The sequence below is a fragment of the Heloderma suspectum genome, chromosome 7, assembly GCF_057233095.1.
Source record: "Heloderma suspectum isolate Gila_16-S chromosome 7, 16-S_ref, whole genome shotgun sequence".
NCBI lineage: Eukaryota > Metazoa > Chordata > Lepidosauria > Squamata > Helodermatidae > Heloderma > Heloderma suspectum.
Genome location: NC_139464.1, coordinates 5,129,595 through 5,156,573, shown reverse-complemented (window position 1 = coordinate 5,156,573; position 26,979 = coordinate 5,129,595). Strand labels below are relative to the sequence as shown.

At 45.8% G+C, this 26,979-nt stretch overlaps 1 protein-coding gene across 3 annotated transcripts in view; it reads right to left on the bottom strand.

The window, feature by feature from the left end:
- The window catches only part of CPA2 (carboxypeptidase A2), a 33,292-nt gene extending 6,526 nt beyond the window's left edge, over positions 1 to 26,766 (bottom strand). Inside the window, exons 1-8 of one of the 3 annotated variants that reach the window (XM_084808961.1) lie at positions 26,508 to 26,766; positions 15,434 to 15,515; positions 13,246 to 13,380; positions 12,064 to 12,162; positions 6,665 to 6,766; positions 2,426 to 2,527; positions 800 to 910; positions 546 to 636 (exon numbers count right to left, since the gene is read on the bottom strand). In XM_084808961.1, the coding sequence (XP_084665087.1) occupies positions 546 to 636; positions 800 to 910; positions 2,426 to 2,527; positions 6,665 to 6,766; positions 12,064 to 12,162; positions 13,246 to 13,380; positions 15,434 to 15,515; positions 26,508 to 26,590 (805 nt within the window). In that variant the 5' untranslated portion in view covers positions 26,591 to 26,766. Of the gene's footprint in view, positions 1 to 545; positions 637 to 799; positions 911 to 2,425; positions 2,528 to 6,664; positions 6,767 to 12,063; positions 12,163 to 13,245; positions 13,381 to 15,433; positions 15,516 to 23,426; positions 23,702 to 26,507 lie in introns of those variants that run through there. The other 2 variants (XM_084808959.1, XM_084808960.1) reach the window with 2 other exon arrangements.
- Between the last annotated feature and the right edge of the window lie 213 nt (positions 26,767 to 26,979).

The following is a 26,979-nucleotide window of genomic DNA, read 5'->3' as shown; positions in this document are numbered from 1 at the left end:
AAGATGAAATTAAGGGCACAATCCTATGCATGTTTAGACAGAAAAAAAGTCCAACAACTCCCAGCATCCCCCAGCCAGCATGGAAACATCCCCAATGCTGGCTGGGGGATGCTGGGAGTTGTAGGACTTTTTTCTGTCTAAACATGCATAGGATTGTGCCCAAAATAAATAAATTGCCTGGTCCACTGTTGCCATCTGACTTCTACCCAACTCTGCCTCCATTAAGCATTGTTCCTTTAGTGAGAATCCAAGGCTGCGTACAGGTACTGCAGCCCGCACAGGGGAAGAAGTGCTGCTGGCACATGAAAACCCCATAACTTATTTTCCCTGGAGCTGTTCAATGCACTTAAACCTCCACTGCCAACAGCTGGAACTGGAGCTAGAGCTGGATGCATATGGCAAAAAGTAACAATAAGGACTAGAATCTTGGCACCAATGTGGAAAATGTCTGAGAGCAAATGTAAATGGATGATCCCTTGGAGGGTGCAAAGAAAACAAAGGAACCATTCCTACAGGATCAGCCCAAGATGAAATCCCCATTCTACCTCCAAAGCCTGCATTCCAGTTCCTGTTTGGATCAACACCAATGCAACGGCTGCCAGGAATTGTGGAGCGGGTCTTCCGCCACATACGATTCTGAAAGGGAGAGAGAAAAGGGTGCAATTGCAAAAACAGGAAAACAAATCAAAACAAAAAACCCGAGAGCAGCTGGAAAGGTGAATAAGAGATTGCTGTGGCTGTACTAAGATTTCTAGTTTGAAAGAGGAGATGGGGGAGTTATTAGGGTTCATGTACTCACTTTAGTCTGAGAGAATACATATCCATCTGGATTTGCAACAACCAGCAGGAAAATATCCATTGTGTTCAACAGGGAGGTTAGCGATGGGTCATACCTGTAGTCAGAGGCAATCTGGAGACAGCAAAAGAGCGATCACAGATGTGTCTTGCAGCTGTTTCTGGGCAGGGCCAGCTAAAGTCAGCTCCAAGGTATGGTGGCGCTCCAAGGTATGGTGGCGCTCCAAGGGGGAGGGGCTGCAGTTCAGTGACAGGGCCCTGGTTTGCTTGCAGAAGGTCGCCAGTTTGAAAGTGAGCATCTCCAGGTAGGGCGAGGAAAGAATCCTGCCTGAAACCCTGGAGAGCCATTGCTGCCAGTCAGTGTCAACAATCCTGGGCAAGATGGATCTCGGCTTCTTCACATGAAGCTTTTATCCTGCTGGTCACGGACTCTGACTTTGAGCATCTCTACACCACAGCCTAAAATCCCACATTTAAAAGGGGGCTTTCTGCTTCCGTTTTAAATGCAGGATCACAACGGACTCCCTTTCCATGCCCTTCCTTTCTCCCCTCCCCTTTCCCCCTCAGTTTCCACCTTCCAGATGTTTCATTGGTCCAGCTCCTCTTCTTGTGGCTTTTCCTTTTTCATGGAGGGAACTCAAACAGAACACAAACAGAACACAAGCAGGGTAATTTGATACCTCCTTATATCTGACCTACTTAAAAACAGAATAAGGGTCATTTAGTGCAGGAGATGCCCTGGAGGTTCATGACACCATCTAAAAAGTCCGGGTGAGTGAGCAATCTCGATAGCAGGATAAAAGCTCAGTGTGGAGAAGGCCTCAGTACAAGGCAGCTTCCTATGTTCAAGAGGCTGGAGCAACTCCCTATGAGGAATGGTTACAACATCTGGGGCTCTTTAGCTTAGAGAAAAGGCGACTGAGGGGAGATATGACAGAGGTGTATTACATTATGCATTGTGTGGAGAAAGTGATATTTCTCTGCCATAACACTCCCTCTCCCATAACACTAGAAGCCAATGGGGTCACCCCATGAAGCTGATCGGTGGAAGATTCAGGACAGATGAAAGGAAGGGCTTCTTCACACAGCGCAGAGTTAGACTATGGAATTCACTTCCACAAGATGTAGTGATGGCCACAAATTTGGATGGCTTAAAAGGGGGGTGGACAAATTCCTGGAGGAGAAGGCTATCAGTGGCTACTAGTCCTGATGGCAATGTGCTACCTCCAGTATCAGAGGCAGTGAGCCTATGTGCACCAGTTGCTGGGGAACAAGGGTGTGAGGGCACTATTGGGCTCATGTCCTGCTTGTGGGCTTCCCACAGCTATCCGACTGGATGCAAGTCTAGACGGACCTTTGGTTTGATCCAGTAGAGCTCTTCTGCTGTTCATATTCAGTGCACTGTTACAGAGGATGCTTCAGCTGAACTCACCAGCTGCATGCAGTGTGGATTTTAATCTTGGGTACCAACATGATGACTGCCTATATAACCAATACTCTCTTCCCCGGAGCTTGGTTCAGGGATAAAGGGGAAAGTATATGGAGAAAATATTATAATAAAATGCTTTGCATCTTTGCCAGAATACGTGGAAAATCCTTCCTTGTAGTCCTGTTAGAAAGAGCAGCTGACCTTTTCCGCAGTCCACAGGGCAGTAGCTTGGGTGACCCACTCTCGAGCATGGATCCCAGCATCAATCCAGATTGCAGGACGTTTCTTTCCTCCGGTGCTAAACTAGACAATGGAATGCAAACTTTAATTTATAAACATTTATTTGCTTGTTTGTTAAATTAGTATCCCGCCTTTCTGTCAAATGGTGCTCAAAGTGGATAATGCAAGTAAAACAAGAATAAAATACAAAATAACAATCAAAACATAAAAACAAGTATGTAAAATGTCAATAAAACTGATACAAAAAACAGCTACTCTAACAAATTGCAACATTTACAGGAAGAACCAGAACTACTTTAATACCATGCCTCATAAGCCCAACCCAGATAAAAAAGATGTCATGGTTGATGGTATTGAAAGCTCTTGAGAGGTCCAGAAGAACCAACAGGGTTGCGCTCCTCCTGTCTATTCCCTGGTGTAAGTCATCAACCAGGGCAGCTAAGGCTACTTCCATCCCATTCCCAAGTCTGAAACCTGAATGGAATGGATGTAAATAATACGTATCATCCAACATGTAGCTTGTGCTGTGATGATAAATTTAAGGTGCCAGGACTCCATTGGAGGAGACTACCTTTTTGGAATTCACGAAGGTGCACATGATTCCCCAAGAACCAGGGCTGTGCATTACAGCCCTATTTAAAAAGCTGGAATTCCACCAATCAGCTGTTTGGGAGAACGAGAACAAGGCAGGACTCCATCCTTCCCCTCAAAAGCTGATTGGCGGGATTTCAGCTTTTTAAAAAGGGCTACGTATTTGCACAATAGACCATGTGTAAGTGGTATCCTCATTTGGAGTACAGAAATGCACAGTATTTTCACAGTAGTAGAGCTGCTCTTGAAACACCCTCACTGTGTTCAGTACCAATGTACCTATTTCTCCCTAGAACTGAGCTGGTTAAAAAAAAAAAAGAGGTTCTGTCCAAGCAGGAGCTGGCTGTGCACTGGCTCACATGTTGTGATATCAGCAGCAATCTCCCCCTCCCCTGCCAGATTCCCTGCAGCAGTCTTGTATATTAAAAAAAAACTTTAAAATATTAATAACTGGCAATTGCATGGATAAACATATGGCTGTCAATGCAGTACTTTTAAGGCAAACATTCGATTTGCTGCTAACCATTTCTGTCATTCCAGTTGCAAAGCTGAGAGAAGGTGAGGCTCACTCTGCAGATAAGGGATACAGTCAGGGCCAGAAATATTGGAACAAGGATAACTGTTTTGGCAGTTGCCCTCTGTACACCACCACATTGAAGTCGAAAGGACACACACCCAGATGGGAGCGAAGTCAGGACTTTCAGCTGTAATTCAAGGGGTTTAACAAAAGTGGGGCACTAACCATTCAGGAAGGACAGCCCGTGGCATACACACACCCCCATCATTGGTGGCTCATCAGTAATGGAACAAACCAACATAATTTCAAACTTAAGGATCGCCTTTAATACCTGGATGAAATCCTTTGCAGTCAAGGACTGCCTGCAGTCTGGAACCCATGGACATGACCAAATGCTGAGTTTCCTCCCTCGAGATGCTTTGCCAGGCCTTCACTGCAGCTGCCTTCAGCTGCTGCTTGTCTGTGGGCCTTTCTGCCTTCAGTCCTGTCTTCAGTAAGTGAAAAGCATGCTCTATTGGGCTGAGATCCGGTGGCTGACTTGGCCATTGGAGAACATCCCACTTCTTTGCCTTGAGAAACTCTTGGGTAGCTTTTGCTGTATGTTTTGGGTCATTATCCATCTGCCATATGAAGTGGCGTCCTATCAGTTTGGCAGCATTCGGCTGAATCTGAGCAGAAAGTATAGCCCTATACACTTCAGAGTTCACCCTGCTGCTTTCATCAGCAGTCAGGTCATCAATAAACACCAGTGACCCGGTTCCATTGGCAGCCATACATGCCCAGGCCATAGCACTGCCTCCACCATGTTTGACAGATGAGGTGGTATGCTTTGGATCCTGAGCTGTTCCTTTCCTTCTCCATACTTTTCTCTTCCCATCTTTCTGGTACAAGTTAATCTTGGTTTCATCAGTCCAAAGAATCTTATTCCAGAACTGGGCAGGCTTTTTTAGGTGTTTGCTGGCAAAGGCTAATCTGGCCTGTCTGTTCTTGAGCATTACCAGTGGTTTGCACCTTGTTGTGAAGCCTCTGTATTTACATTCATAAAGCCACCTCTTGACTGTAGATGTTGACAATGATATGCCTACCTCCTCAAGAGCGTTCTTGACCTGGCTAGATGTTGTGAAAGTGTTCCTCTTCACCATGAGCAGAATTCTGCGGTCATCCACTTTAGTTGTCTTCCGTGGTCTTCCAGGCCCTTTGCTGTTGCTGAGCTTGCCAGTTAATTCCTTCTTTGTCAGGATGTTCCAAACTGTTGTGTTGGCCACTCCCACTGTTTTTGCGATCTCTCTGATGGGTTTATGTTGCTTCCTCAGCCTAATGATGGCCTTCTTCACTCGCATGGACACCTCTTTGGACCTCATGTGGGGAGTTCCAGTGAACAGCTACCAAATGCACATGTAACACTCAGAACCACCTCCAGGCCTCTTATCTGCTTGATTGGTCATGGGGCACCCAGGAAACAGGCCACCCCTGGCCATGCAGCTGCTTGTCAGCCATTTGTTCCATTACTTATGAGCCACCAACGATGGGTGTGTGTGTAGGCCACTGGCTGTCCTTCCTGAATGGTTAGTGTCCCACTTTTGTCAAACCCCTTGAATTACAGCTGAAAGTCCTGACTTCGCTCCCATGTGAGTGTGTTTCCTTTCAACTTCAATGTCGTGGTGTACAGAGGCCCACTGCCAAAACAGTTATCCTTGTTCCAATATTTCTAGCCCTGACTGTACATTAGAATGGATCCAGACTTAGTCATGCTTAGAGTAGACCTCTTTAAATCAGTGGGACTTAAGATAGTCAAGTTAGTCAGTGTGATTTAATTTCAATGGGTCTGCTCTAAGTATGATGAAGTCTGGATCCAACCTGGTATTCTTTATATTATGTATGTCTTCACACTTTCCACACCCACTTAACATCATCATGGCACCTAGTGAAGCAGGGATTGGAAACCTCTTTCAGCACAAGTTCCATTTCAGAGAAGCTCTCAGGGCAGCAGTCCTGTGGTGGGTGGAGCCATAGGCAAAGGGGCAGGGCCAAACAGGCATGGTCTGAAGGCACCTGAGACAGCTACCTTGTGGAAGCTAAGCATCTACATGGCACCACTTTCACCCTTCACTCTATCATCGCTGTGCTGCATTGCAGCTGCAAATTTGCTTCTGCTGTGGTATACAGGCGATTTACTGCGGACGTCCCCAACAAGACAATCCGCTGTGCCCTTTTTTTGGCCATTATATTTTAATGTGCAGCTTTGCAGGCATGTGAGCATGGGGGTGTGACATTTTGGCTTTGTATTTTAGAGGTTCTGTTGTGTCTGTCCATTCCTCATTAGGTAAAATGTGGGTGATCTGCTCCTTCATTACCATGCCAGCTGTTTGGCAGTTCTCCAGCCCGAGACTCTCACGATGGTTCACACACACCAAGACGTGAGAGGTACGTGCCTACCCATCGCTCTGAAATGGTAGCTGGAGCAACGTTGGTCCTGGACCTTCTGCTCCCCCAAGACCCCCCCAAGCCCTTGGGCATTGACTCCAAAGCAGCCATTGCTAAGATTCAAAGCTGCGAACGTGTGCGAAAGTGTGGTTGAATAAATGAGCACGCCTCTCTATGCCTCTGTAACTGTGCAGCAGCGAAGGAATGGGGGGAGCGAAGGGGCGTCACAGAGTGACACAAGCACTAGGCATGCCCACAACATGCCCACCACAAAATGTGAAGTCGGTTTGGAGAAGGCACAGACAGCCCACGGGAAACCCACAGCAAACCAAAAACATCGCAGCAGAACGCCTCTTTGGAAATCTGCATTTTCCAGGTGAAAACCGTGGATGGCTGCAAAGTGGCGACTACATCGTATGTCCTGAAGGACCTCAAATCACAGCTGCCCCAGACTAAATGGCTCGTGTAGATGGAGCCCAGGTCTGGGTCTGGTCAGTGCTTGGACGGGAGACCTCCTGGGAACCCCATATAGCCGCCTTCAGTTCCACAATGGAAGAAAGGTGGGATATTAATCAATCAAGTAATTAAATAATATACCTGCATGTTGTAGATTAAAGCCAGTAGGTAAGCCTCACACCACATTTTAATTATACAAACATGAACAGTACCTTGAGGACATAGAGGGGTCGTTTTTCATACGACTCTCCAATCTGGACTTTGCTCACAAACTGGGAGTGTTCAGCAGCAATAACATCCATAGCTTTGTAAATCTAAAATTCAAACAGTTACTTATGGATTTTATATGGGTGGCATATAGATGGGTGTTTATGGGAGGGGAGAACAGAAAAGAAGTTGCATGTGACGGACTAGATTACAGGGGCGGGCAGCTGGTGCCCTCCAGAGGTTTTGGCCTACAACTCCCATCATCCCTTACCATTGACTATGCTAGCTAGAGCTGATGAGAGTTGTAGCCCAAAATATGAAGGGCCGCAAGTTGCCCACCCCTGGACTAGAACCTTGAAAGCCCTTTTAGAGCAGAGTTAAGATAAACTACTTGGAAATATAAGCCACATTTTTACCTTTGAAAAACAAACAAGAAAGAGACAGGAAAGTTAGAAATGTCTTGAATCTAAGAAGTTTTGATTCTAAGCCAAACACAAGTACTAAGAGGGTGGGAGCATGCATGCCGGGCACCTAGGTCTGAGTCAGGGGTGGGCAACCTATGGCCCTCCAGATGTTTTGGCTTACAACTCCCATGATCTCCCACCACTGTCGGGAACGGTAAGTCAAAAACATCTGGAGGGCCACAAATTGCCAGGCAATGTCCAGGGGCTGAGGAGGCAGCAAACATCTGGAACACAGGGGGCAACAGGGAGGCAGGCAGACAGGCAGCTGGGTGGACCAATGAAAGCCTGGAGATGCAGAGGGATCGCCCGGGGGTTTCCCACAGTGACAAACTGCCCTCACCGGGGAGTGCAGCTATAGAGCAGGTAACGTCATGGGACTGGCTCAAATGGAGTAGTGGATAGAACTACAGGACCTTATCTTTGGTGTTGATAAGGCAGGTTGCCGCTCTGAGCACATTTACTAAGGAGTAAGACTCCAGTCCTACATACACTTACCTGGTAGTCAATCCCATTGAACTCAGCACAACTTACTTTTGAGTAAACAGGTTTAGGATTACACAGTAAGTTTGATGTAATCGTGGACATGTTTCTCCATCCATAGATCTCTCTGTACCCCTAGTTGTTTCCCTACCCCACACAGAATCATAGAATAGTAGGGTTAGGAGGGGCCTATAAGACCATCGAGTCCAACCCTCTGCTCAATGCAGGAATCCAAGTCTGGCTGTCCAGCCTCGTCTTGAACGCCTCCAGTGTGGGAGAGCCCACTACCTCCCTAGGTCATTGGTTCCATTGTCGTATTGCTCTAACAGTCAGGAGGTTTTTTCTGATGTTCAGCCGGAATCTGGCTTCCTGTAACCTGAGCCCATTCTTCCATGTCCTGCACTCTGGGATGATCGAGAAGAGATCCTGGCCTTCCTCTCTGGGACAACCTTTCAAGTACTTGAAGAGCGCTATCATATCTCCCCTTAGTCTTCACTTCTCAAGGCTAAACATGCCCATGGGGCATCCAGAGGATGTTGCTTTGACTCTGAGGACTCTGGCCATGAGATCACTCGCATGCCACAGTCACTGCCACATTGTTGCAGCTTGAGGCTGATAAAACAGGCCAGGCCCCTTTAAGAGACAAAACCTCAGTCAGTGTAGACAGGCAAATTCCTACTTAAGGCTCAGTCTTGATCTGCTCCTTATTGGAACAACATACAGACAACCCTGCCTGGATTCCAGCACCATTTGGAGCTTTCCATGGTGCTTAACCCTTCCTATCTTGCTTCCCTGAGGAACCTAACCCCAGCTAAAGATGAGAATTTCCTGTACCGTCTCAGGTACCTTTTCCCTCCCCACAGGTCTCTATAGCGATGTCCAGGGCTGGCCCCAAGACATGTTGCTACATGAGGCAGAGCAGGAAATGATGCCTCCTTCCCCACCCACCCCAGTCAAGGTGCATAGTAGTACTCAAAGGCAGTCAAGTTGTTTTGGTCCCTGAGGCAGAAAATCCTACAAGCACCTCTCCCCTTTCCTGGCAGTGAAAATATAACAATAATTAATAAATTCAGTAATGCTGAATTTGCTGTTTTGCCATGACTTCCCAGCCGCCAGAGGCCGCTGCCTGAGGCTCTAAACTATGTGTGTGTCTTTAAATGATCCTACCTCCTAATGGGCACCACTAGTTGTAAAAAGGGGTGTATAGACGGGGCGGGGGGAGGCGGCACTTGATTTCAGAAGAAAAAAAAACCTCAGGCAGAAAGGTTCAAGGGAGGCAGCGGGAGAGAAGCACATGTGGGCAAAAAGCCAGAGAGTCCAAGGGGATCAGATGCAACAGAGATCATCAAGGCTCCTCCACCTTTATTTCAGCAAGTGCGATTTTTCTCCAGTTACATTAAAAGCAACATCTTTGAAAATAACTTTCTGTACAATGGACTCCACTCACTGAAAGCTTATTATGCCACAGTACATTTGTGCCACAAGGCATTGTGGCACTTGAACACCAAAGAGCAAGAAGCCCCTATCTTCCTCCCACATCCATTACCCTTTCTCTAGCTGAGTGCAAACCCCTGATGCCAAGGAGGGCCTTGCACCCTGCAGAGCCTGGCCACATGGATCATGCAAAAAGCCAGTGCATTTCAGAAAGATGACTGCAGAGACAAGGAGCTCCAGGTACACTCCAGCAAGCCCGGGCAAGCCTTACACTCATGCCTTTCCTTGCCCCAAATTCAGACATTGCTGCTCACTCAAACCCTTTTTGCAAGCAACCCCACTTCTGCTTTTCCCCAGGGTAAGGGGCGTGGGCCATCTTGGAGGAAGCACAGATGAGGAAGGCCTCTTGCATTGGGTATGTGAACAGCCAACACACCTCCTTTTCCTTTGGCCAGGGCCTCCCTGCCTACAATGGCCCAGGGCACAAGTGCAATTGCCCAGTAGCAATTGGCTAGGCAGGTCTCTGCACGCTCCAAGAAAGCCGGGTGACAATGGTGCGGTTAGGCAATTTTGGCAATTAGTATTCTGGTGACGTCACCAGATGGTCAATATCGAAATCAGATTGATTATGTCCTTTGCAGCCAAAGATGGAGAAGCTCCATACAGTCAGTAAAAACAAGACCTGGAGCTGACTGTGGCTCAGATCATGAGCTGCTTCTTGCAAAATTTCGTCTTAAATTGAAGAACGTCGGGAAAACCACTAAACCGTTCAGGTATGACCTAAATCATATCCCTGATGAATATACAGTGGAGGTGAGGAATAGATTTCAGGGATTAGACCTGATAGACAGAGTGCCTGAGGAACTATGGACGGAGGTCCGTAACATTGTTCAGGAGGCAGCAACTCAATCCATCCCAAAGAAAAAGAAATGCAAGAAAGCAAAGTGGCTGTCTGAGGAGGCTTTACAAGTAGCTCACGAAAGAAGGGAAGCGAAAAGCAAGGGAGAAAGGGGAAGATATACCCAACTGAACGCAGAGTTCCAGAGAATAGCAAGGAGAGACAAGAAGGCCTTCTTAAATGAACAATGCAAAGAAATCGAGGAAAACAACAGAATGGGAAAGACTAGAGATCTCTTCAAGAAAATTGGAGATCTCAAGGGAACGTTTTGTGCAAAGACGGGCATGATAAAGGACAAAGAAGGCAGGGACCTAACAGAAGCAGATGAGATTAAGAAGAAGTGGCAAGAATACACAGAACTATACAGGAAAGATCTGAATGTCCCTGATAGCCATGATAGTGCGGTCACTGAACTTGAGCCGGACATCCTAGAGAGTGAAGTCAAGTGGGCCTTAGGAAGCATTAGTAACAACAAAGCTAGCGGAGATGACAGTATTCCAGCCGAACTATTTAAAATCCTAAAAGATGATGCTGTTAAAGTGCTGCATTCAATACGTCAACAAATCTGGAACACTCAACAGTGGCCACAAGACTGGAAAAGGTCAGTTTACATTCCAATTCCAAAGAAGGGCAACGCCAAAGAGTGTTCAAACTACCGCACAATTGCGCTCATTTCACATGCCAGCAAGGTGATGCTCAAAATCCTACAAGCTAGGCTTCAGCAGTATGCGAACCGAGAACTACCGGAAGTACAAGCTGGGTTTCGAAGAGGCAGAGGAACTAGAGATCAAATCGCCAACATTCGCTGCATCATGGAGAAAGCAAGAGAATTCCAGAAAAACGTCTATTTCTGCTTCATTGACTACGCTAAAGCCTTTGATTGTGTGGATCACAACAAACTGTGGCAAATTCTTAAAGTGATGGGAGTACCAGACCACCTTAACTGTCTCCTGAGAAACCTGTACGAGGGTCAAGAAGCAACAGTCAGAACCAGACATGGAACAACCGATTGGTTCAAAATTGGGAAAGGAGTACGACAAGGCTGCATATTGTCACCCTGCTTATTTAACTTATATGCAGAGTACATCATGAGAAATGCCGGGTTGGATGAATCACAGGTCGGAATTAAGATTGCTGGGAGAATTATCAACAACTTCCGATATGCAGACGATACCACCCTAATGGCAGAAAGCGAAGAGGATCTCAAGAGCCTCTTGTTGAGGGTGAAAGAGGAGAGTGCAAAAGCTGGTTTGAAACTCAACATTAAAAAAACTAAGATCATGGCATCTGGCCCCATCACTTCCTGGCATATAGAAGGGGAAGAAATGGAAGCAGTGGCAGATTTTACTTTCTTGGGCTCCAAGATCACCGCAGACGGTGACTGTAGCCATGAAATTAAAAGACGCTTGCTCCTGGGGAGGAAAGCTATGGCCAACCTAGACAGCATAGTAAGAAGCAGAGACATCACCTTGCCGACAAAGGTCCGTCTAATCAAAGCCATGGTTTTCCCAGTAGTAATGTATGGCTGTGAGAGCTGGACTATAAGGAAGGCTGAGCGCCGAAGAATTGATGCTTTCGAACTGTGGTGCTGGAGAAGACTCTTACGAGTCCCCTGGACTGCAAGGAGGTCAAATCAGTCCATCCTAAAGGAAATCAACCCTGAGTGCTCATTGGAAGGACAGATAATGAAGCTGAAGCTCCAATATTTTGGCCACCTAATGCGAAGAGAAAACTCCCTGGAAAAGACCCTGATGCTGGGAAAGACTGAAGGCAAAACGAGAAGGGGACGGCAGAGGATGAGATGGCTAGATAGCATCACCGATGCAATGAATATGAACTTGAGCACGCTCCGGGAGAGAGCGCAGGACAGGAAGGCCTGGCGTGCTATGGTCCATGGGGTCACGAAGAGTCGGACACGACTGAACGACTGAACAACAACAACAACAACTAAATTTTGGTCTTTGACACTTAGCTCAGATTTTCTACCTTGGTCAGTTTTGGAATCTTCCTGTCTGTGTCCTCTCTCTAAATGGATGGCATTAGCTCCTTGGAACATTAAAACAGATAGGGTTCCTCCCACAGTTATGGCTAGTTACACCACATAGTTAGAGACTCTTGTCTTACTTACTGAATCTAATGGATGATATGCACCATAGTTGAAGCTGTTGCTGCTGCGTTCTCTTTGTTGATTGAAGTCCATGTTTCGAGTTTCTTCATCCACCATGGCCTAAGACAAGAACATCTATCAGGATGGAAAATGCTTGCTTGCTTGCTCTCCCAGGTCTCTGAGCAAAACAAAGAAGTCCCACCCATAAACTCAAGCTCCACTCACAATTGCAAAAAGAAAAAGCCGGGTGTGAATTGCTTATGAATGGTCTGGATTTTAAAGACTGTTGCCTGAGGGTTTGGAAGGAAGGGGATCAGATGCATGGATTGAAGACTCCCCCCCCACACACACACATCACAACTGTTTTGAGCGGATAGTGAAAGTATGGAATTCATTGCTGCAAGATGTGGTGATGGCTGGCCACCGGCCTGGATGCCTTTCAAATGTGGGTAGACACATTCATGGGGGAGGATAAGGCTATCATTACTAGCCATGATGGCTATATGTTACCTCCGGTATCAGTGACAGTATGCCTCTCCCTACCAGCTCCTGAGAAACACAAGCAGGAAGGCGCTTCTGTGCTCATGTCCTATTTTTGGCATCTGGTTATGTTGGGCTGCGAGGAAAAGTGGGTGGGACTGCCCAGGGCTCAGCAGGCCACATGGAGGGCAGCAGACAGCCACATGTGGCCCACAGATCGCGGGTTACCCAGCTCTGATCTGCGCACCAGACAGAGGTATCAGCAGGATCAGGAAAACCCCAAGATTTGGAGAAGGAAGAAACACCTGTAGAATAAGAAGCATGAGGTGGGGTGGGGGGACTCAAAACAGTCCAGTGGGGGCCGAGCATGCTCAGAGGCCACAAAATGCTGACTGACTGTTGGAGAGGGGAATAGAAAGCTGGGGGATGGAATACAGCTGCCTTGAGGGCAGCATGGCTGGCCTACTGGAACACTGAGCAGGAGCACTCCATGCTGCAACATTTTGTTGCAGGTGCCACTTCTAGAAAAGAACAGTGATGATGTTGATGTTGTCCAGGCTGGACTTCGGAGAGTCCAAAGTCCAAGCCTGGCCATTGTTGTTGCTGTTAATTGCCCCTTTTGCACCTGTGCTGTCTGACCCTGATGTATATGGAGCTACTTCTCATGCACTAATGCTGCTAAGTGAAGCTTCACCGGCCCTTTTGTGTGTGTGTGTGGCCTACCTGGACATCTTCTATCAGGACATAGTACTTGATCTGGTGGGACTCCAGAAAGACTTTGACAGCTTGAAGACAGGCGAAGGGCACTTGGACATCCGCTGGCTCATTTGGGTATGAAGGGAACCGCCAGAAATCAAGCTGACAAGCAGAAAAGCAAAAGGAGTCAAGGAACCACTGAAAGAGAAATTAGGTAGCAGCTCACAAGATGCTCAAATGCATCTCCAAATACAGCAGAAACACAATCATATTACCGCACAGGGCAACTTAAAGATCGTGGGCTCGGCTTTCTGGATCTTGCTTTATATCACTGGACCTTTTTGTTGACCTGTACTAAATATAGATGTTGTATATAGAGTTGTGGCTGGGCTGGGTTGGAAGCAACCCCTCCACATTCAGCTCAGACTTATTTATTTCCCTACAGGGGTGAGCTCTGACTCTGACCAAGAACAGATCTACAAAGGGCTGATGGCAAGCCCAAAACCTTGAGGGCAGGGAGGAGAGATCCATTATAAAGCCCGGAGCAGAAAACATTTCTTCAAAAGCGCTAATATGGAGTGGGAAGGTGGCAGGCAGGGACAGATTTGAGTTCTCTCTCTCCTCTACTGCTTCTTCGTTTTCAGTCAACCCTTCTAAAGTTGCTTTTAATTTTTAAAAAAAACAGAAATACACCACTGTTTGGGGAACAAATATGAAAACATGCACATAATGTGTAGGTGGCCCTGAGGACAGGGAGATATTTTTCTCCATCTCTCATGATACTAGAACCCAATGGGGGCATCCCAGGAAGCTGAGTGGTGGGCGATCCAGGACAGACAAAAGGAAGTCCTCCTTCACATGGAGCATAGTTGAATTATGGAATTAATCACCCCAAGATGTAGTGAGGGCCACCAATTTGGATGGCTTTAAAAGGGATGGGACAAATTCTTGGAGGAGAATAAGGCTATCAATGGCTACTAGTCCATACGATTATATGCTATCTCCAGTATCAGAGGCAGTATGCCCATGTACACCAGCTGCTGGGGAACTTGGGTGGGAGACAGCTGTTGCACTCATGTCCTACTTGTGGGTTTCCCAAAGGCAGCTGGTTGAACACTGTGTGAGTAGAATACTGGACTAGATGGACCCTTGGTCTGATCCAGCAGGGCTCTTATGTTTCAAGCAGAATTCAGCCCATCTCATGCAGCCTCTGTGCAACCGGATGATTAACTCTAGAGATCGTTGGAAGGGCGGCCCGTGGGTTATCACATCATGCCAGTCAGTCAGCCTGGACATCCAGCTGCAGCATCTCCTCCCTATTGCTGAAGAGAAGAGGCCCTTCTCATTTGCCCACCCGCAAGAGCAGTTAGGTGGATGACCACATATGAGGGCCTTCTCTGCAGTGGCCCCACACCTTTGGAACAAATTGCCAATAGAGGTCTGCCATTCTCCATGATTACAGGCTTTTAAGAAGGCCTTGAATACATATTATTTCACTGTGGCCTTCTCTTCATATGACTGCTGTTGTTGCTGTTATTGCTGTTGTTGCTGCTGCTGGTTTTATTGTTGGCTTTTATTGTTGTTTTTATTGCGGTTTCATTATGTTTATGTTTTTATCGCTTTTAATATTTTAGCTATTTTTATGTATTTTATTGCTGTGAGCCGCCTTGGGAGGGCTTCTGCCCTGAAAGGCAGCCAAGAAATGTTTTAAAATAAATAAAATACAAAGAAAATATGTTATCAACTGCCAGTGACCAAAAGAGACTCCCAAGCACACAGCAACGCCTCCCTGATTATAGTCTGCCACTGCGTGGAGTTTAATTGTAAACTGCTTAGGAAGGCAATCTTTGCTGAAAAGCAGGGATAATTAATAATTGAAAAGAGAAAACACACACACATCTTAATTGATGTTGGAGCAATTTTGTCTGTTTTTTTGCACAGTGGAGGCTGGTGGCTCTGAGGTCAGTGGGTGATGAATCTGCTCCGGGTTTCAGTCAGAACTCTAAAGGAGCTACCAAAGGTGCTTGTGCAAGGTATTCGTAGCTGCAGTTACGCAAAGTGTGGGCCAGGCTTCTGAAAGGAACTGTCAGTAGACTGCAATGCATTCTCCCTATTCTCGTATTCTCCGTCAGTCTCCAAATGAGCTGTCCTGTCACAACATTGATTGACATGCAGAATAGATCATTAGCTAACACCCTCAGACAAAACAACATACCTGGAGAGGTTCCAGTGCTTCCAGCTCCTTTAGAAGCTGGACCTGCTCTTCAGTGCATGGTTCCACCCGGAGAACCTGGTCACTACAATAACAAGAAAATGGATTCATTTATTCAATCAGCTTCCTGCTGCTGTTTGCCCGTCTTCGTGCGGCTTTGTGTTCCCCTTTGCTCAAGATGGTGAATGCTCCAGGGTAGATTTACTGGTTCTGTTTCCTTCAGAACGTGGCCTTCCAGACTGTGTTGAGCTGCAACTTGCAGCAAACCTCACAACATCTGGAGAACCACATGGTCCCCATCACTGCTTTATTTATTTATTTATTCATTTCATTTCATTTCTATACCACCCAATAGCCGAAGCTCTCTGGGCAGTTCACAAAAATTAAAACCAAACAGCACACAATAAAACAATTTAAAATATATAGAACATTAAAACCACAATATAACAATACAACCACAATAAAACCTAGCAGCAGTGCAGGAGTTTAAAATACAGATTTAAAACAGCAAAGCTAAAAATTTAGAAAGCTAAAATGCTAAAATGCCTGGGAAAATAAAAAGATCTTCACCTGGCGCCGAAAGGAGTACAATGTAGGCGCCAGGCGAACCTCACTAGGGAGCTCATTCCAGAGCCGGGGTGCCACAGCAGAAAAAGCCCTCCTCCTAGTAGCCACCCGCCTCACTTCCTTTGGCAGGGGCTCATGGAGAAGGGCCGCTGAGGATGATCTTAAGGTCCGGGCAGGCACATATGGGAGGAGGCGATCCTTCAGGTAACCTGGCCCCAAGCCGTTAAGGGCTTTGAAAGTTAACACCAGCACTTTGAATCGGGCCCGGAAATGGACTGGCAGCCAGTACTTTGGAAGAGAAATGGGACTGGAGACCTAAGTTGTTTCTGTCATTGCTGCCTTAGCAAGGGATGTCATGTGCAAATGTACTAGGAGCCAAAACATGGGGGAGGACAATGTAGATGATGCACTATCCTCACAGGACATGAAGGGGAGACATGACAGAGGTGTACAAAGTTATGTGTGAAGAAAGAGGATAGGGAGACCTTGGTGGGGGAGCTGGGCAGGGTTCCTCTCTCCCAGCTGTGCCCAACCATGGTGCTGTCTCAGCATATTATCAGCCCAACGCATGTAAGGACACACACTTGATCTGGTTTTCTCAAGTGGGCAGCAGGACGGTGATCTGAAAGAATCAACTAAAGAATTAATTAAAGGGAATTAACATCTGTCCCCTTGTCATGGTCAGATCACTTCCTATTGAGGTTCAGGCTCTTGGCAGCCTTTCCCCCTGCAAAGGTGGGGAACCTATTAAAATGGTCGACCCCTGGAACCTAATGGATTCCAATGGATTCCAGAGGGCTCTGGGGGATTTTCCAGCTGGTATGGCTGATGCTTCTGTCAAAGCCCAGGTTACTCTGTAGAATACAGAGATGACTCAGGCAGTCAACATGATCGTGCCCAAGCGCCGTCTCCCTCTGAGCTGAGCCCAGCCAGCTCACCTGAGATGAGGGCAATGAAGCAAGATGGAGGATGGGTAGAATGCAGGTGGAGGAAAACTCGTGCTGAGTCTGAGTCTGACAGCTTGGTCAGACTTAAAGCTCATTATCGAGCCTACTCTGTGGCGGTGAGGGTGGCAAAGAGACAGTTCTTTTCCACCACCATTGCATCTTCTCAGCGTTGTCCAGCAGAGCTTTTCTGCGTGGTTCCTGGCCTGCTTCATTCTGGGCCAGGGAGAGAGACTGTGGAACCCTTGGCAGCATGCTGTGACGAGTTTGCACAGCATTATGAAGATAACGTCACTCAACTTCATCACAAATTGGACACCACAATTAGTGCAGTTCCAGTAATAGAGGTGTCCAGAGCACTGTCTGGTCCAGCTGTATTGGATGAGTTTCACTTATTGAGGCTTAAGGATGTGGACAAGGTACTTTGCCAAGTCCGGTCAATCACGTGTGTGCTTGACCCTTGCCCTTCATGGCTTATTACATCAAATAAGGAGTGGATATCCCGCTGGTTCCAGGAGGTTGTAAATTCCTCCCTGAGGGAGGGAGTGGTGCCAGCCTCTCTAAAAGAGGTAATTGGGCCACTTCTGAAAAAGTCTAACTTGAATCCAGATGATGTTAATAACTATAGGCCAGTAGCTAACATCCCCTTCCTGGGCAAGGTGCTTGAGCGAGAGTGGTTGCAGGACAATTCTAGGCACCCTTGAATTTTATTTTTTTTATATATATTTTTATTTATTTTATCTTTATAAACACTACCAGAATTACCAACAACCTACTCAATACCTCAATTCTCATCCACACAATATTTTAGTGAGAATACCATAATAACAGAAAGAGAAGAAAAAAAGGAAAAAAGAAAAATAAAGGAGAGGAAGAAAGGAGGTCAAGAAAAAAGAAACCAGTTCTTTCCCCATCCCCCCCTCCCCAGCTCCACCCCTTAAGAATTAAATTTAAACTCCAACATCTCCCAGCCTCCAATGATATTCTATTTAAAAAAAAACACAACCACATCATATCTATTATACAATCTTACAATTTAGTAATACAATCTTTTATATCAATGCCAGTTTTACACTTCATTCCCAAAAGCCTGAATATTAGTAGTAGTAGTAGTAGTAGTAATAATAATAATAATAATAAAAGAGAGAGATTGAAAGACTAGAGATCTTTTCAAGAAAATTGGAGATCTCAAGGGAACGTTTTGTGCAAAGACGGGCATGATAAAGGACAAAGAGGGCAGGGACCTAACAGAAGCAGATGAGATTAAGAAGAGGGAAAGAATACACAGAAGAACTATACAGGAAAGATCTTAATGTCCCTGATAGCCATGATAGCTCGGTCACTGAACTTGAGCCGGACATCCTCGAGAGTGAAGTCAAGTGGGCCTTAGGAAGCATTACTAACAACAAAGCTGGCGGAGATGACAGTATTCCAGCTGAGCTATTTAAAATCCTAAAAGATTTTATTTATTATTTATTTATTAAATTTAGTTATCACCCATCTGTCTGGTCACCCAGGCACTCTGGGCGATGTACAACATATAATAAAACAGTTTAAAACAATAAAATTCTACAATAAAAACATTTTCCAAAATACCCTAACCCACCCCAAATGCCTGCTTGAACAACCACGTTTTTAATGCACGGCGGAAGCTCATTAAAGAGGGGGCATGATGGAGTTCCTTAGGGAGGGAGTTCCACAGAGTGGGGCCACCACAGAAAAGGCCCTCTCCCTTGTCCCCACCAGTCTAGCTGTCCTGGCTGATGGGACAGAGAGAAAGCCATCCGAGGCTAATCTTGTTAAGCGGCCTGTCTGGTGTTGCTGGAGGCACTCCTTAAGATAGGCTGGGCCGGAACCATATAGGGTTTTAAAGGTCAAAACCAACACCTTGAATTTGGCCTGGAAAACAACTGGTAATTTGCTGTTGATGATGCTGTTGAAGTGGTGCACTCAATATGCCAACAGATTTCATAGAATAGTAGTAGGGTTGGAAGGGGCCCACAAGGCCATCAAGTTCCAAAATTTGGAACACTCAACAGTGGCCACAAGAATGGAAAAGGTCAGTTTACATTCCAATTCCAAAGAAGGGCAATGCCAAAGAGTGTTCAAACTACCGCACAATTGCGCTCATTTCACATGCCAGCAAGGTGATGCTCAAAATCCTACAAACTAGGCTTCAGCAGTACGTGAACCGAGAACTACCGGAAGTACAAGCTGGGTTTCGAAGAGGCAGAGGAACTAGAGAACAAATCGCCAACATTCGCTGCATCATGGAGAAAGCAAGAGAATTCCAGAAAAGCGTCTATTTCTGCTTCATTGACTACGCTAAAGCCTTTGATTGTGTGATCACAAAAAACTGTGGCAAATTCTTAAAGAGATGGGAGTACCAGACCACCTTACCTGTCTACTGAGAAGCCTGTACGAGGGTCAAGAAGCAACAGTAAGAACCGGACATGGAACAACCAATTGGTTCAAAATTGGGAAAGAGTACAACAAGGCTGTATATTGCCGCCCTGCTTATTTAATTTATATGCAGAGTACATCATGAGAAATGCCGGGTTGGATGAATCACAGGTCGGAATTAAGATTGCCAGGAGAATTATCAACAACCTCAGATACACAGACGATACCACCCTAATGGCAGAAAGCGAAGAGGATCTAAAGAGCCTCTTGATGAGGGTGAAAGTGGAGAATGCAAAAGCTGGTTTGAAACTCAACATTAAAAAAACTAAGATCATGGCATCTGGCCCCATCACTTCCTGGCATATAGAAGGGGAAGAAATGGAAGCAGTGGCAGATTTTATTTTCTTGGGCTCCAAGATCACCGCAGATGGTGACTGTAGCCATGAAATTAAAAGACGCTTGCTCCTTGGGAGGAAAATTATGGCAAACCTAGACAGCATAGTAAGACGCAGAGACATCACCTTGCCGACAAAGGTCCATCTAATCAAAGCTATGGTTTTCCCAGTAGCAACGTATCAAACATTCCCTTGAGATCTCCAATTTTCTTGAAGAGATCTCTAGTCTTTCCCATTCTATTGTTTTCCTCGATTTCTTTGCATTGTTCATTTAAGAAAGCCTTCTTGTCTCTCCTTGCTATTCTCTGGAAATCTGCATTCAGGTGGGTATATCTTCCCCTTTCTCCCTTGCTTTTCGCTTCCCTTCTTTCCTCAGCTACTTGTAAAGCCTCATCAGACAGCCACTTGGCTTTCTTGCATTTCTTTTTCTTTGGGATGGATTGAGTTGTTGCCTCCTGAACAATGTTACGGACCTCCGTCCATAGTTCCTCAGGCACTCTGTCTATTGGGTCTAATCCCTTAAATCTATTCCTCACCTCCACTGTATATTCATAAGGGATATGATTTAGGTCATACCTGAATGGTTTAGTGGTTTTCCCTACGTTCTTCAATTTAAGCCGAAATTTTGCAATAAGAAGCACATGATCTGAGTCACAGTCAGCTCCAGGTCTTGTTTTTACTGACTGTATGGAGCGTCTCCATCTTTGGCTGCAAAGGACATAATCAATCTGATTTCGATATTGACCACCTGGTGATGTCCATGTGTAGAGTCGCCTCTTGTGCTGTTGGAAAAGAGTGTTTGCTATGATCAGCGTGTTCTCTTGGCAAAACTCTATTAGCCTTTGTCCTGCTTCATTTTGTACACCAAGGCCATGCCTGCCTGTTATCCCGGTGATTTCTTGACTTCCTACTTTAGCATGCCAATCCCCTATGATGAAGAGGACATCATTTTTTGGTGTTAGTTCTAGAGGGTGTTGTAGGTCTTCATAGAACCGATCAACCTCAGCTTCTTCGGCCTCAGTGGCTGGGGTATAGACTTGAATTACTGTGATGTTGAATGGTTTGCCTTGGATTCGTACTGAGATCATTCTATCGTTTTTGAGATTGTACCCCAGTACTGCTTTTCCCACCCTTTTGTTGACTATGAGTGCTACTCCATTTCTTCTAAGGGATTCTTGCCCACAGTAGTAGATATGATGGTCACCTGAATTAAATTCGCCCATGTCCATTTTAGTTCACTGATTCCCAAGATGTCGATGTTCAATCTTGCCATCTCATGTTTGACCACCTCCAGCTTACCTTGATTCATTGATCTTACATTCCAGGTTCCTAAACAATATTGTTCTTTACAGCATCAGATTTTCTTTTCACCACCAGACACATCCACCCAGAGCTAATTGCCTTGCCCCCCCTTTCCATTCCAGGGGTGGGTGGGTTGAAAAGGTTTTTCAACCTTTTAAAAAGCTGTTTGAGATAAGCTCCTATGGAGAGCCTGTGGAAGTTGCCAGAGCTACATCTGTCCCAAACCAGAAGTCTCAGGCACTCTTGAATTAAACTGATTATCTAGATCCATTTCAACTGGGCTTCAGGCCTGGTTTTGGAACAAAAACTGCCTTGGTCATCCTGTGGGATGGACTTTGCTGGGAGAGGGACAGGGGGAGTGTGACCCTGTTGATTCTGTTGGACCTCTCAGCGGCTTTCGATACCATCAACCGTGGTATCCTTTTGGACAGGTTACCTGGGCTGGGAGCTGGAGGCACTGCCCTGCAATGGTTCCAATCCTGCGTGGATGGCTGATTGCAGAAGGTGGTGCTGGGGGATTATTGCTCTGTGCCTTGGCAACTATGCTACAGGGCTCCACAGGGCTCTGTTCTATCTCCCATGCTGTTCAACATCTACTGGGGGAGGTTATCAGGAGGTGTGGGCTGAGGTGTCACCAAGAAGCGAATGACATCCAGCTCTATCTCTCCTTTTTATCTAATCCAGGTGAGGCAGTGGCTATTCTGAACCAGTGCCTGGGCACGGTAATGGACTGGATGAAGGCCAATAACCGGGACTCAATCCAGACAAGACAGAGGTATTTGTAGCGGATGGTTCATCTGCCTGGCTAGGTGAAGTTCAACCTGTTCTGGAGTGGGTGGGTGCTGCACTCCCCCTAAAGGATCAGGGTTGTAGTTTGGGGATGCTCTTGAATACAGAACTGTCACTTGAGGCACAGATTAACTCAGTGGCTTGGAGCACCTTTTATCAGTTTAGGCTGATATACCAACTTTGTCCCTATCTGGACATACAGTTTCCATGCTCTGATAACCTCTCATCTGGATTACTGCAATGCATTATATGTGGGTCTGCCTTTGAAAATGGTCTAGAAACTCCACCTGGCCCAAAATAGGGCAGTGAGACTGTTAACAGGGAATGACCAACGTGGTGATATTATGCCAGTACTTTTCCATCTGTGCTGGCTGTCAGTCCATGTCTGGGTCCAACTCAAAGTGCTGGTACTAACATTCAAAGCCGTAAATGGCTTGGGGTCAGGTTATCTGAAGGATCATATCCTCCCATATGTACCTGCCCAGACCCTATCCTAAGATCATCTTCAGCAGTCCTTCTCTGGGAGTCCCTGACAAAGGAATGGAGGCAGGTGGCTACCAAGAAGAAGGCCTTTTCTGCTGTGGCACCCCAGTTGTGGAATTCGTTTTCTTGAGAGGTTTGCCTGGCACCTACGTTGTGCTCTTTCTGGCACCAGGTGAAGACCTTTTTATTTTCCCAGGCATTTTAGTCTTTTAGCTCTGTTGTTTTAAATCTGTTACTGTACTTTAAATCTCTGCATTGCTGCTACATTTTATTTTGGTCTGTACTTTATACTGTAGCTTTAAACTTCTACATTTTATATTGTATTTTGTGGTTTTAATTGTTGTGAACCTTCCAAAGAGTTTTGGCTACTGGGCGGTATAGAAATGTAATGAATAAATACAAAAAATATAAGTCCATGATTTATGTAATTCCCAGAAAATCCCAGATTAAAATCTTCCTTCAGCCATAAAATCATCAGGTAACTTAGGAAAACCACCCTTTATTAGTCTGAACCTCCTGTGTGCAATATAGGAACAACAATTACTAACTTACAGGGTTGTTGTAAGAACAGGGGGTTGGACTCGATGAACCCAAAAAGAGAGAATCGTTTCAGGATGCTGTACAAGGTTTTATTAGTAAAAAGCCTGACATGTTTCAGACACTTTTTTGTTGTTGTTAGAAGGCCTTCCTCGATGACCTACATGGCTCCTTCAAACTCTATGATTCTATGATTACAGTATATGCAACACAGAGAGAAGCAGTATGTACATATTAAGTACTATTAAACTGATTTCATGTCTAAAATGTTCACATGGAAAGAGTTCATAGCAATTATTGCATTTAAGAAATACGTACATCTTTCGGGGGCAATGTAATGTGTTTTGATACTGCCCCAAATGCAAACATTAAATTCTATGGATAAGCCTTCCCCAACCTGGTGCCCTCCAGATGTGTTGGACTACAATTCCCATCATTACCTGCCAATTGGTTTTGAAGTCCAGAACAACTGGAGGGCACCAGGTTGGGGAAAGCTGCTATGTCTTTGGGGCTGAAATATTTGATAGCGAATAAAGAAAGCATTCCAGGAAGACTGGAATTGAAAAGATAACTCACCCAACAAATGTTTTCAGGCCACAGGTAGCCCCAGTGAGAACCCCGAAAAGCAGAAGCAGTCTCATCTTTTAAAAGCTGTCCAGGAAAATTAAGGTCTGGCTAGGCTGTACTTATGTGTGCATGTCATCAGCGGCCTCCTGTTAGGTCTTTTTCCAGAGGGATGCCATGTGTTTGAATTCCCAGGTAAGTCAAAAGGTTCAAGGCACCCTGGTAGATAAGAAAGTATCTTACCTTCGGAACGTACCGCTTACCCTGACGTAGCAATGATTAAAGGGTAGAGGAGTTTGAGCAAGGTTGGCAAGATTGGTTCAAGGAAGCACTAAAGTAAACACACAGGCGTGCCCAAGGCAAAATTACTCACTCTTGCCTAGCTACTGGATGTTCCAGAAGCAACCTATGCTTATTTAGGACATGAGATGTCTTGTTTCAAGGCTGAACTGCTAGCCCCCCATCTATCCACACAGCTGAAAGGGACCTCAAAGGGAACTTTTTTCAGCTTAGGCAGATATCTGGACAGAGATAGCCTAGCTACAGTTATCCATGCTCTGATAACTTCTTGTCTAGATTACTGCAATGCGTCATACATAGGGCTGCCTTTGAAAATAAACTTCAGCTGGTCCAAAATAGGGCAGCGAGATTGTTAATGGGGACTGACCAACATGATAATGTTATGCCAGTACTTTTCCATCTGCACTGACACCAGGCCATTGCCAGGCCCAATTCAAAGAGCTGGTATTAACATTCAAAGTCCTAAACAGCTTGGGGCCAGGTAACCTGAAGGATTATCTTTTCCCATATATACCTGACCAGACCTTGTCTTCAGTAGTCCTTCTCCAGGAGGCCCTACCAAAGGAAGTGAGGTGGGTGGCTACTAAAAAGAGGGCCTTTTCTGTTCTGGCACCCTGGTTGTGGAATGAGCTTCCCAGAGAGGCTCACTGTGTTCTTTTTGGCACGTGAAGACCTTTTTATTTCCCCAAGCATTTTAATTTTCAGTTTCTGTTTTAAATCCATGCACTGCTGCTAGCTTCTATTTGGTGATTTTTTATATATACTTCAGTTTTAAAATTTAAAATTTTTACATTGTATTTTATTGTCTTGGGTCTTATTTTTTAGCACAGGGAGTATGTTAATTGCAATGACGGAAGAAGGCATACACTGACAGCGTACCTCAGCATGCTCTGGTTTCCTGCTATAGCTGACTGTACGGCTTTGACGTGAAAAATACTCTGGCAATCTTGGCAAAGCAACGCTAAGTCTGTATAAAGTGTTCTTCCCTTGAAGGGAATGAAGGCTTTTTTTAAAAGGAAGGAGTGATACACTGTGCCTCTGAGCATGTATGGAGTGCCCCCTTCCCCACTAAGGAACCCAGCTTCTGGGTTGTTCTTCTTTTAAATCTGATCCAAATAGTAAATTCCATGTTAGTCTGCAGCTGTAAAAAAGAAAAGAAAGAAAAAGGGCAAAGCATCACGTGGCCCCTTAGGAACTGATTAAATGATGATCGCGTGAGCTTTAGTGCTTCAAGACCTTCTCACCTAGACGCTATAAAACCTTTAATTATTGTGAGAAAGCTAATAATGAAAAATCAACCCAGAAATATTTCTTCCTGGCTTTTCTTCCTTCTGTGGTGGGAATGGCCAGAAGGGTAAAATTCTGCCAACATGAGCTGGCAGGAAGCAGCAACAGCTGCAGGCACGCTTCCCATGTTACACTTTACAGTGTCAAGTCAGGTTCATGGGAAGTTGGGATGTCACGTCAAAAATAAGTTATGTTTAGGAACCGCACATTCTGCTTTAACAGCTTTGTTTGCGTAGTGACCTTGGCTCACGCTTGATATAGCCCTGCAGGTGGCTTATTAACTCTCTCATACCTATCCTGCTCTGAAGGCCAGCGACTTAATCAATTGCTCCCTGCATTTGGACATCGGGATGCCTTCATGCAGACAACCTGTGGACCTAAATGTGGGGTGAAAGGGGGTTCCTGTTGCTGGTAGAGAACCCCTTACCCTTGCAGAAAAATAGCAGGGGAGTGAAACAGCCTCACCAGACCTGTACATCTACCCAAGGGCAGGGCTTTACACGCACACTTTCCCCATGGTGCTGCAGAATATCCCAACCAGCAAAGGGCATGCGCAAGTGCCAGCCCTCCGCGCATGGAGTGGCTGCATGAGTTGAGATGCTGGTGGAGCATGGAAGTGAGCTTGCTTCTCTTGGAGCTTGCTTCCCACCCTAACATCATTTCTTGCAAAGCCATCCTTTTAGTAGTGAAGGGGGCCCGCCCTCTTACTGTTGAAAGGACGACAAGAGGCGAGATTGGCATGCACTTTTAGGGTTACAAAGGACAGCACCCTTAGAGCCTGGGCTGTGAGACAAGACGTTCTCCAGTTCAAAACTCATTTCAGCCACAGATTCCTCAGCCACCCAATCTGCCATACTAGTATTCTATTGGCCTACCTTTCAGGGCTGTTGTAAAGATTTAAGAAAATAATGCACGTGGAGTGTTTTGAACATGCACAGCCTGAATCTATACATATTTATTTGGATGTAAGTCCTATTGTGTTCGGTGATGTTTACTTCAAAGTCAGAGTTTTGTAGGACTGCAGCCTGCAAGCACTCTTAAAAGCTAAATGTTATTATTGTACTTGATCTGTTTTATATGAAAGCTACAGAACACGGGGCTCCTCCTGTACTGAAAGAAGCTGGAAACCATTAGGTCAGGAAACTGTATCTTAACAAGTCAGTACCCTTCCCTCATCACACACACACTTCACATTGATGTTGAAAACAGTATGATTATGAGGCATCCCTATGCTTTATTGACATGAGTCAACCCTCGGTTGTAGCTAAGCAGTGTGAACCACCCATCTTGTCCATCTTCAACCAAACAACCTCCAAGTGAGGCTTGGCCTAAAGTGGGTCACACACATCACAACTCCCTTGAAGTTGCTCCTCTTCTTCCGATTAGTTGTGCTTTTCTTGGGGAAAGAGCTCTGGCTGAAAGAAGTGCTGGGCAAGCCATTCTCTCGTCCTCTTGGCTTTGCAGCGGGGGCAAGGTTGCTCCCTCACCCAGGGGCTCCCTCGATACCTTGGCTTCTGTGCTGTCTTTCTTGCTTTATGGCTGGAAACGCTGAGGCTGTCTCCTGTCTGGCTCCTGTTCCACGATGACATCTGTGAATCCAAACTGTCCGACCCCGAGGAGTCGCTGTCGCAGAAAATGTGCTGGCTGAGTTTGGAGAGGTTCTTCTTCAGTCGCCTCTTGGTAGAAGGAGAGCTAGTGGGGGACTTCTTCTGCACCGTTGATTTCCCTCCAACCACCTTCCTTAGGAGACCGCAGATGTTAAATCTGCAGTGACATTCGCAGCCACAGTTCTGGCAAACTAGCATCAGGAAAGAGGGGTTTTGGGGGTGGTGGGGTGGTGGTGGTAAATAGATAAACAGTGAGACTGTAGCCCAGTTAAAGAAATCTTAGCCCAGGCAATCATATGAGTTGTAGTCAATTAATCTACCAATTATATTTGCATAAATTTGCATGTGTGGGGAAGAAAAGAAGCCCACTT